Raw genomic sequence first — 11,544 nt, 5'->3', positions numbered from 1 at the left:
GTGAGGAAATTCTTGCAAGATCTAAAAGAGAAAATACACACTATAAAATAGAATCAAATGGACCTGTTAGAGATGAAGGCTATAATACAAGAAGTCAAAACCTCCCTTGAAAGTATTAAAATCAGACTAGATCATACATAAAATCGATTCTCAGATGTAGAAGATAGAATTCTGACTTAGAAAAATCCACCATGAAGACTGAGAAAATTGTCCCCAAAAATAAGAATAATATATGAGAAATACTAGATACTATCAAACATCCAAACATCCAGACAATTGGTATCCCAGAAGGCAAAGAGACTCATAAGGGTATTGATAATCTATTCCATGAAATCCTGCAAGAAAACTTTCTAAATCTAGAGAGGCATTCAAAGATCTAGTCCCAAGAAACACAAAGGATCCCAAACAGAATCAACCCGAGATCTTCTCCAAGACACATTATAGCCAGATTGAGCAAAACCACAGACAAAGATGAGATACTAAGATTGGCAAGAGAGAAACATCAAGTTACCTACAAAGGATATCCCATTAGGCTAATAGTAGACTTCTCATGGAAAACAATGTAAGTGAGAAAAGAATGGGAAAATATACTCAAAGTGTTAAGGGAAAAGCAATTTCAACCAAGAATACAGTACCCGGCAAGATTATCATTCATAGGGGAAGAAAAGACAAGAACATTCTCAGATAAACAAAACCTGGAAGAATTTACAAACACCAGACCAGATCTCCCAGAAGTTCTCAAAGGAATGCTATACCAAAACACTTAAATACAGACACAGAGAAATAAGAGTTCAAAAACTAAGAAAATGGCCAACTTAATGGCAGGGACAGGTCTGGAGTTGTTGAATATTATATTCCAGAATGTAATCAGGACGATCGAACCACAACAGAAGATAGATTAAGTGCATGAGACTGAACTGGTGAAATAGAATTTTATGACTTTTGACTAAAGCATTGCTGATTTTCTTCTAGGCTTTCTCAGTTTTAAGAATTTTTGTTCTGTCTTGGGCTGCCGATAGGTTCATGTACCTGCTATTTGAACAGAATCCTAACCTGTTTCCTGGCTTTAAGTTTTAAGCAATGTGCCTTAGCATTTCTTTGATTTATTAAAACTAAAATTGCTTTTCTTGAAATTAAAAAATATATATCAAAAATACCTATTTAATGACTGAAGTAAGCTATATATCATCAGCTAGGTGCTACTTTACAGTGTATTCATTCTACTCAGAGTTTCATGCCTAAAGTCAGACATGTGTTCACATATAAGCATATACCAACTGAACTTGCTATTGAAAGTAGTTAGATTATTTAAGAAATTTTGTGAATCAATTAAATGTGTGTGTGGGGGGAAGGAATGGAAAACAACTGTTAGACACCTGAGATAGTGGGAGGAGGGTGGGAAATGGCAGAGTGAGAAATAGGGGAAAAGCATGAAACTAGAAATGGAATGGCACAAAGAGGTGTGGTCTTATCTGTTGAACATATTTTGTAGTTTTCTCAACTGTACTAGGGAGAAATGTTCACGTGTTGAAATATCCACTTTGTAAGATAAATTAATACTGTGACTGAATGTATAAAAGAACATGAAATGAAAATAATTAATTTAATAAAAAAGAAACTAGAAATGGAAAATTATTGATGTTAACAGGTAAGATTAAGCCACTATGCAGTGTACTCTGGATGGGAAATCATATTTTGTATGCTGTGATGATGCTCAGGGAATGAAGGAAAAAAAGGAATCAAGCAGGGGAGCTCTGTGGCACAGTGGTAAAGTACTGCTCAAGATAAGCCAGATCCTGCATGACAATCACGGTTCAAATCCCTGGCCCAGTCACTCTGAAACATGCCAGGAGCACACACTAGTGCCCAGGATCCAGAGGGCTGGAGGCCTGGAGGAAGGGGACGGTGGGTGACCAGATACTTTCTATGGAGAGTGCTCCCATCTCCCTCTTTCTTACTCTCATATGTACGTGCACATGCTCTTCACTGATACAGAAAAAAAAAATTTGAAAAAAATTGCATTATTTGAAAATCTAGCAGTTTGATAATTAAAACTTTAACAAACTAAAAAAAAAAAAAAAAAAAAAAAAGCTAAGTGACAGAATTTTGATCGTAATGACCAAAATAACTACACAACTTGTTTTCTGTCTAGTCTTGAAAATGTTACTTGTAAATAAAAGGTGACCAAAGGGATCAAGTAAACAAGATAACCAAAGTCAGAACCAGACCAAGATGAAGAAAATCAATTTTCAAGAGTTTATAAGAGAAAATAATTTCTTAATATTGTTGATTCTATCCCAAATTCTAGCATTCTTTCTGCACAGCCCATGGAAGAAGTGACCACTTTTCTCAGAGCAAATGCTTTGGATTTAGTATATAGTTTCTTCCCAGTTGGCCATGCTGGTTGTCAGGTTGTCAAAAAATTAAACCTCCCTGGGGACAAGCAGTTAGCGTAATGGCTATGTCCCTGAACTCCCACGTAGTCGACCGTGGTTTGAGTCCCGGACCTGGTGGCTTAAACTCATTCCGGGCGCGTGTGCGTGCGTGCCCAAGATCCTGAGAGGAGAATGGAGGAGAAGGGATTGCGGCATGGCCATCCCCCTGGAGGGTGATTTCTCGCTTTCTATCTCTCTGTCTCTCTCTGTCTGTCTGGCGAGTGCACATGCCCTTTAGCTAAAACCTCTCAAAAAAAAAAAAAGAAGAAGAAGAAGAAGAAGAAATAAAATGAAACCTCCTTGGATGGAAAAGCCAGGACTTCACCCTGACATTTTAACTCTGTAGCTGATACACAGCCACCTTCCTCTGTAGCCGCACTCAGATCTAAGTTGGCTGTACTATGTTTGCTTTCAAAACCCAAGCCAAAGTGAAGCGATGCTATCCTTAGGAGAGCAGAGGGAAGACGGTTCCATGTTTCATGTTTTCTTACCTGCTCTTTATCAGAACATCTGAGGGTCTGGATTGTAACCATACACTCACATTAAAAAACAATCACCTTACCCTCAATATGTCAAAATGTTATCAGGAGCCCTGCATCAGCGATCTGATGTCCCACTGATGGCCTAGAGCTTTCTCCCTGTCCACTGCCCTATCTGTTTCAGCAACATGAAACCCTGGAGTATTTACTGACATTTCCTTCAAACTCATGAAATGCCCTTCTCTTACCAGCAGAGGGAGGCCTGATCCACTCCCTGAGCTCTGAGACTGCTCAATGAGGTCCCTCAGGGACTCTCCAGGGGGAATGAAGGTTTCATCCTGTTCTAGCCCAATGCTGTACCGAGGTCTGGTTTCTTGTCTTTTATACCTAAAGATGGATAAATGGAGATAATTTTAGATACTCAAAAACAATGACAGGGGACACACATGGCAGATTAAGCAGTAATTACAGCAGGTTTTATCTTGGCACATAAATACAAGATTAAATGCTTCATATATGTTACCCTTAGTTTGGTTTAAAAGACAATTATTTGCCCACCTCAACTTTAAAATAAACTATTTGTTTTATTTCCTCATCCTCAATCATCTAACTTTTTCTTCTCTATTCCTTTCAAATGCATACTCAAGCAGATGACATTTGGTGAGAGTTTCTAAGTAACTCTAATATTCACTTCCTAAAATCCTTCCCTTAAAGGTGACTCATGAAAGATGCAAATTTTTGGTTTGCAAAAAACAGGAAAGCTAACTCTCTCATGTAAAGCAATGCATGAGACAAGTGCTAAGTAAAATAAAAGTGAACTTTAAGAAGTTGCCAGTAATTACATCTTTAATTAGACATTAATTTATTTTAGTCAGCCAATTTATCCATGTGCAGACTATCACAAATGAGAAATTGCTCAAAGGCAAATGATATAAATATAAAGGTCTTTGGTATTTCATGAACTAGAAAATTAAACTCTCAGGTGACTGGAAATAATTGGTAATGATCACACTCAATTTTAATATAATAACCGAACTTATTTTATAAATTATGTTTAAAATCTTCTAATATTAAGAACTTTTTTGGTTTGGGAAATAAGGAATTATAAGAATCATTCAATGTTCAACATGATCCTTTCTCTGCTTAGAATTAAACCTAAGTAGCAACAGTTCCTGAAAGCCCTAATACCCTAGTTTCCCTAGGGATAAAATATTTATCTTGGTAGTTTTGATGTCTGAAGCAGAAACGAGATAGGTGCCTATTTATAACTTCAATCAGGACAAATATTTATCAACAGTAACAGATATTTTCAGTTAAATATAAAATCTAATTAGGTCAAAGAAAGTTCTGGTGACGAATATCAATAAGCTAAGGCCACAGAGTATCAGTACATGGAAGAAACCATAAACTGAACATTCTACATGACATGTTGGCCACTTACCTGAAATAACAGAATAAAATGATGAAGACTAAGAGCAGACTACAGACAGTCACAGATATTAGTAAGGCCTTGTGGTGTATAGGTCCATCCACAAAATCTGAAATGAAAAAGAAAGACAGCCATTAACATGAACAATATCTTCACTTAAAAATTAGATAGCAACTCATTCCTATCAGTACTCTCTAACCATCACACACAACATATGAAAGTTCCTTATAACATGCTAGTGGATAAGGAAAATAATATATATGCAACACTTTCTAAGTTTGACACGCACGAATCATTGCATCCAGGCACTAATTTCAAGAGCACGCATTGCTCCTTCTGTCTGGAAGGAACAACTTTGGCACAAGATAACTCCACAAAAAGAGCAGGAACAAAGCTGAATGGATCTCTGCATCTCAACAGGAAGAAGGAGGTCCTCTTAACTCCAGATTCAGCTGAGGGTTCACAGTCTCTCCTTCTGAGTTTCTGAAGCACCCTATACTAGGAGTTCAGATTAAAAAAAAAAAAAGTCAAATCTAGTGGCTAGCAGATGGCATTGCATTTACATCCCCAGACTCCCACATGGCACCATGGTTCGAGTCCCAGACCAGGTGACTTCAAAATCACAGCAGGTGCATGTGTGTACATGCCTAAGACACCCCAGGAGGAGAATGGCCATCCCCCCTGGGGGATTTCTCACTTTCCCTCTCACTGTCTGTTTGCCTCCCTCTCTCCACCCACCCCCCTTCTCTGTCTCTCTCCAAGGAGCTGAAGCACTCTAAGACAAAAAAATATTAAAAAAAAAAATCAAACCTATATCCATTGTACATAAAGCGCAAGGTCACCTTATGATAGATGCAAAGGTCAAGATGACTCAAACACAGAATGCCTGGGTGGGCATCGCTGCAGACAAAGATGCCCGCCAAAAGTGCAACGCTTAATTTGTAAGAAATGGAATCAAAGTAAAAAAAAAAAAAAAAGAGTATATTCTCGTCATTCTTTTAAATTAAGTATTATTTATTTCATGTTACCTTCGTTCTTTACAAATCAGATTTAGTCTTATTCCTCAAGCTTTATGTAAATAAGAATGATTTAGAGAGCTCTATATAAATGCATACTTACTAACTTAAATGTCAGAGACTTTCATCCAACATATTTCACTTTTAAGCAGTCATCCCAGAAGGGATTCTTATGCGGGTGGTCTCCAGGACGTGTTTTCAGAAAACCAACTTAAAGCCAGGTGCAGTTACAGTAATAGAATTTGCACTACACTTATTAAGGATACCATATACCCTGGAGAGAGTGATTACGGCTATTTAATTTTAAAAGGTAGTACCTATACTGTAATTTATGGCCTTGATTGCTATGGAAGAAAGGTTTGCCAACTGTGCTATATGCCTTTAATTATATGACCACCTAAATATTCTGAATGGAGGCTTAATACCATTCAATATACCTTTTTTCATTCAAAAGTAGTATATGTTCCATGAAGAAAAACTGAGAAGCATCAATGAGTTAAAATAAATGCAATCACCACCTCCTCGTAACTCAAGAAAAATCACTAACAGTTCAGCATATGCCACTGCAGCTCATTTCAATGAACACAAAGTCTCATAAGCAAAATAATTCACAAAAAGACAATATAATATTATTCCAATTAGATCACTTGAAGCGGCGGATAAAATGCCTTTATTCATATGTAAATAGTTTACCATGTACTTCCTAAGAACAAGGGCACTGTCATAACAAACAGCAATATTACCGAAATCAGGAAATCAACATAAACCTATAATTGAAAATAAATCTTATTTGTAATATTTCAGAAAACTTTGGATCATTTATTTTAAATACAATAAATAGATCTTTGCACTAATTTCTTATCCAGATCTCGCGATGATCAATGTCATGATATATTCATTGGTGGAAAATGTATGTTTAACAACTATTTATGATAAACAGTGCTTGCACGCTATTCATGAAAATAGTCTGTATCTAAAAGACTAAATAAAAGGCCACTAAACAAGCAGTTTTTTATTGCTAAATTAAGAAATGTTGACACTGATGCCAGCAAATGGAGTTCAGGATCTTGAACCACCATAGTACATGTTCAGAAAGCCATTCGAGATCCAACATCAACACAAATCATATACGATTAGTATATGCTTCATCTGAAATGTGTTGCTTAGCAAATCTGAAAATAATTCATATGCTCCTAACATCAAGCAGGCTAAAATTGTACACAATGTATTATCTTAGTGAGGCTTTTCCTCAGTTCCTCCCTACTTCTGGATATGTACAGAGTTAACCTTCAATCCAGGTGCCATGGTTCCTTAGGCAGTTGAAAACACAACTCAATGTTTTCACATACACGCCAACACACAGATACACAGCACGCAAAGGTGCCACTGAAAACTTGACTTAAAATGTATTTCCCACTTTACCAGTAACAGAGGCCTGATTTTGGCAGAAATCGCAAAAGAGCACTAGATACTCAACAAAAATGAGCTAAAAAACATGTTGCCAGTTTATGAACATGAAGTGCTTCTTTGGCCTGGTGATAAAATTTTACTAAAACGCTCAGCCTCCGAACCTGTACTTTCTATGTAAATGCGGAGCACAACGTGCACCCTGGACTGCAAGAACTCATCTTACTACAGTTCTGATTTACAAGAGCAGTGAGACCGGGAAGAACTGAAGGAGTCCTTTCTTTGCCATCAAGCACGCTATTTGAAGCTAGCATTATTTTCCCACTTTCCTTTTCTTTGCCCCAATAACCCTCTTCTCTGCAACCTTGCCTCCTTGCCTCCCCTCATGAACAGATGATCCTTATCAATAAACCTTTTGTTTCTGTTGGTCATGCTGGACATGTTTTAATCTGCCATTACCTGTGCTCGGAGCATTAACAATGTAAACATTCAACTCGCCACCGGAGTCCTGGGAAAGTGAACCCTTCCAGATACTATCGGTAAAAGAGCGGAGCCAGCAGTTCTCCAGGGGCAGATCTCTGCCCGAGCTGTCACTCTGAATGCCCAGGGAGGCAGCGCAGAACTCCAGGGAAGGCTGCCTCACTGGAGGAGACAAGGAAGGAACGCCGATGGCTTCATAATACAAGGGCAGGCCATCACACTGTCTCCTCTCAGATACTGAAGTGCTTTGTAACTATTTACAAATGCCTGGACTTTTTTTTAATAAGACTTTAAGATGGCTCACCCTTGCATTAAAAAAAACCACCACCATCACCACAACAACAAAACAAACATAAAACGACAAATATCATCTAGCAAGGAAAAAAATCCTGAAAATAACCTTATACCCAAAGATATTTTCATATGCTGTCTGGTGTTATAATCCTTGATAAGTAGGAGACAACTTTCTATTAATAGAGTATGAAGTACCTCAAATGCATTTTTTTAAGAATTATTTTATTTACTATTATTTTTAACTTGACCAGAGAGAGACAGAGATAAAGACAGAGAGAGGGAAAGCTTGGTAAGCAAGCTGTCGGGTCCAGGACTGAAACTGTGGCTGGTCACGTGGGAGTCCAGCGCCTTAACCACCATACCACCTGCTAGGCCCTCAAATGCATTTTGTTTTTAAGACAGGGTCTTGCTATGTCACTATGCTCCTGCCTCAGCCTCCTGAGTAGCTGGGACTATAAGCACAATGGCTCCAAGCTTTTTAGCGTAGGCTGGGAATTGAACCCAGGGCTCCTACATGGCTTCACCATGCAAGTAGCAGGGTGTTACCACGACTGAATTGGCAAATTCTTCCCAGAAAACTATAGTCAATTAATAGTATTCTATAAATAATTTACTTTCACCATATATTTGGATTCTCTGTCACTATGAACGCTAGAAATAAATTCTTTAGAAGAACAATAAAATAGTATTCTAGTTATTTTCCGGTACTAAAAATGCTTAGGATTATATTTCCAGATAACAAAGAAGGTTAAGACAGAATTTATATGTCCAGATTACTGGCTTCAGTGAGAAGGAAAAGTAATAATGACCTCTAAATTCCTGTCATCTAATCTTCATACAAAGTTAACCTGAAATTCTAAGACAGTAAAGAGTCTGAACATTTCAAGAAATGTTAGAATTTCTGGCAAAGAACTTAGCTCAGGTTTATGTGCTAGTTTACAGAACCAAGGGAATAGATGAGGAAACTTCCAGAGAATCATGGAAAAAATGGAGTCAAAGTGATCATTTTATTTTGGTATAAAAATTTTTAGAAATCTATGCCTAGTATTTTCATAAGCATTTTCCATAAACTTCTTGAAGACCTCGAGAACAAAACAGAAGGAAAATGAGGAAAATTCTGGCACTTATCTTGGGGGACACTATCATATATTTAATCCACCTATACTGGGGAGAATATGGGTGATGGTGCACAGGTTAAATATGTTGCCTGTTTAATTTTTAATTGGCAATCACTAAAAAATTGCATTTTAAAACAAATCTGTAAGCTGCCCAAAAAATATTTTTAAAAACTGACTAAGAAAAGGATATGATAAATTTTAATTTTGGAAAGCCTGCATAATTTGCCTTAAACTACATTGAAATTACCATATTTCAAAAAAAATTATTTCTGATACATTTTCTATGAGGTATATATGTAGTGAACATATGAGTATTTATTCTACTTAAACATTTAAGTTTACACCTATACACCTATTTCAAGAAGTTATATGGGACCAGCAGGTGGCATAATGGCTATGTCACTGGACTCCCACATGGCCAACCCTGGTTCAAGTTCCACACTGGGCACGTGTGCATGCTTGCCCAAAATCCCAAGAGGAGAATGGAGGAGAAGTGAATGGGTGTGGCCACCCCCCCCAGGGGGGTGATTTCTCACTTTCTGTTTCTCTGTCTCTCTGCCGAGTGCACATAATCTAAAGCAAAAAATCTCTCTTACAAAAAAAAAAGTTAAAGAAATTTTCTTTTTTTTTTGGGGGGGGGGGGTTTGCTATAGGGGGTGTGCACTCACCAGAAAGACAGAGAGAGACAGAGAGACAGAAAGCGAGAAATCACCCCCCAGGGGGGATGGTCACACCGCAATCCCTTCTCCTCTGATCTGATTAATTTATGATGAAGTTTATGATGAAGGTGCTACATTTGACCTGTTTCTCACACTTGTGCCTTCAGAAAAGGATGTGATTCCAGAGTACTGCTTTTGCTGGAACTGCAGCGGAATACACAAAGCACATGGAAAACGAGTGCTCAGGACAGAAAGCCTGCACTCTGGCGCTTCTTCATCTTCTTTTTTGAAAGAGTTGTTTTCAAAGACAAGCAAATTTCAAGGACATAAATCCTTATTGATAGGTATTTGCCAAATGTGATGGTGTAACCTTAATTTCCTGTTTAATGTGCCTAAATTTAAGGGTTAAAAAAAAAAAGAGTCCTCTTTGAGAAAAATGTCATGAGAGAAGATGTTTTTTACTTACAATTTATTTGTAGCTATTTATTCCTGTACTTACTATACCTACCCAATCTCTACCAATAAGAGAACCGTAAGTAAAGCCTATTACTGTTAAGCATGTGGTAAGATGGATAATCTTCGATAAGGTTAACCATTTAACTTCTGAGGGGAGAACAACTATGTAGGAACAAGATCAAACAAACAAAAAATGAGGAGCTCGACTTATCAGCCCTTGAGTCTTTAATGCAACATATTCTCTGCTTTACGTTCACAGGACCTTTTGGTACTGCCTAATGCAGGGCTCCCAAGACACAGTCTCAGACAGCAGCACCGGCATCACTGGGGAACTCCTCAGAAATGCAGATTATTGAGGCTCAACCAGCTCTACTGCGTCAGAAACTCAGAGTGGGGTCCGGCTATCTGTGGCTGACCAAACCCTCCAGATGGTTCTGAAGCAGCTGAAGTCTGAGAACCACTGGCCTCACAAACCGCTGGGACTTAGTGTTGTTAAACAGCTGGAAGGAAGGGGAGAGAGAGAGAGAGGGAGCAACCAACCTTCGGTAGAGCGCCACGGCCTAAGGACAGAAACGAATGCACGCCTGAGAAAATCCTAAACGTGCAGGGCAAATATAAGCAGAAGGCTTTGATTACCCTGTGAAAAGGCCAACCACCATTCACTTAAGTGTTCTGACTAAGCTAGTACAGCATTTGTGTTGAGAATGTCATTCAGAGGTCTATGAAGTCACTGGCCAGCCCCATCCCCACCGCCTCTTTTAGCCATGCAACATAACCCTAATCCCTGTGCCACCACAGACCCTAATCCCACTGTTCCTCAGCTTTGACATTTCTAAAACGGGGACAATGATAGCGCCTTCCTTACAGAGTTGCTAGAGTATTAAATGAGTTAGCGCATGCAAGATACTAAGAAAGGAGCCCTAGTAAGTAAGCGCTCTATTCATGTCAGTAGATATGACTATAAAGACGATGATCTCCATTGATCTCCAAAAACCAGGGAAATGAGTCTTCGAGCTTTAGCCTGCTCTGGCTCCCTCAAACCATGCCCCATTCTACTGCAAGGAGCCTGCAGAACCCAGGGGATGAGTCCATTCAGAGCCCGTCCAACCCCAACTCCAGTTAAACCACTGGCCCCAGTAGAAGTCTGACACTGCTCGCCTATAAAGCCTGGGTCCAGGAGGTGTAGGCCCTCATTCCCACCCATCTTCTTAACAACAGACAAGGAGTTGGTGTGTGTGCACCCTGAAGCCTCAGAGAACGGTGAGAAATGGACAAGGGACAGCTGTGCAAAGGGGTGTGGGCAGAACATGGCGAGGGCTGGCATGTCCACATGTGAGCAGAGAGGCCCCTGAAGTGTCAGACAAACCAAAGGTGGGTTTTCATCAGCAGCACACCTGCATCAGAGTCAGCACACCCAAGTCCTCTGAGCATTCTAAATGCTAAGCTGGTGCTCCCCATCATTAGAAAAACACATGTAAGTCAGGCTGCTGCATTGTTTAGTGAGTTTCCAATACCTAGGTGTGTGGTATGTGGGCCTCTGTGTATACTACTGCCCCAGCTCCACAAATGTTAGGGCTGGCCCTGTGTGTGAAAAAGAAAGCAGATCAAATTTTAAAAATCAAAAGAATATAGTTCCATGTCTCTTGAACATAATTCCTGATCTTTACTTTTGGTATTATACCAAAGCATAAAGACACATTCTCCAACATGAATATACATCAATCCACACATATGCATAAATCCAATATGGCTATGACTCCAACACAACTTG

The 11,544-nt window shown here is 38.9% G+C and overlaps 1 protein-coding gene across 1 annotated transcript in view; it reads right to left on the bottom strand.

The window, feature by feature from the left end:
* LOC102496847 (bone morphogenetic protein receptor type-1B) overlaps positions 1–11,544 on the bottom strand; it is a gene marked incomplete at its 5' end in the record, with an annotated part of 47,502 nt that overhangs the window by 31,846 nt on the left and 4,112 nt on the right. Inside the window, 2 exons of the mRNA XM_006152414.1 lie at positions 3,163–3,301; positions 4,356–4,452. Of these exons, the coding sequence (XP_006152476.1) occupies positions 3,163–3,301; positions 4,356–4,452 (236 nt within the window). The remainder of the gene's footprint in view (positions 1–3,162; positions 3,302–4,355; positions 4,453–11,544) is intronic.

Source organism: Tupaia chinensis, unplaced genomic scaffold (assembly GCF_000334495.1).
Source record: "Tupaia chinensis unplaced genomic scaffold, TupChi_1.0 Scaffold000353_1, whole genome shotgun sequence".
Classification (NCBI taxonomy): Eukaryota; Metazoa; Chordata; class Mammalia; order Scandentia; family Tupaiidae; genus Tupaia; species Tupaia belangeri.
This window is presented reverse-complemented; position numbering and strand designations above follow the sequence as displayed.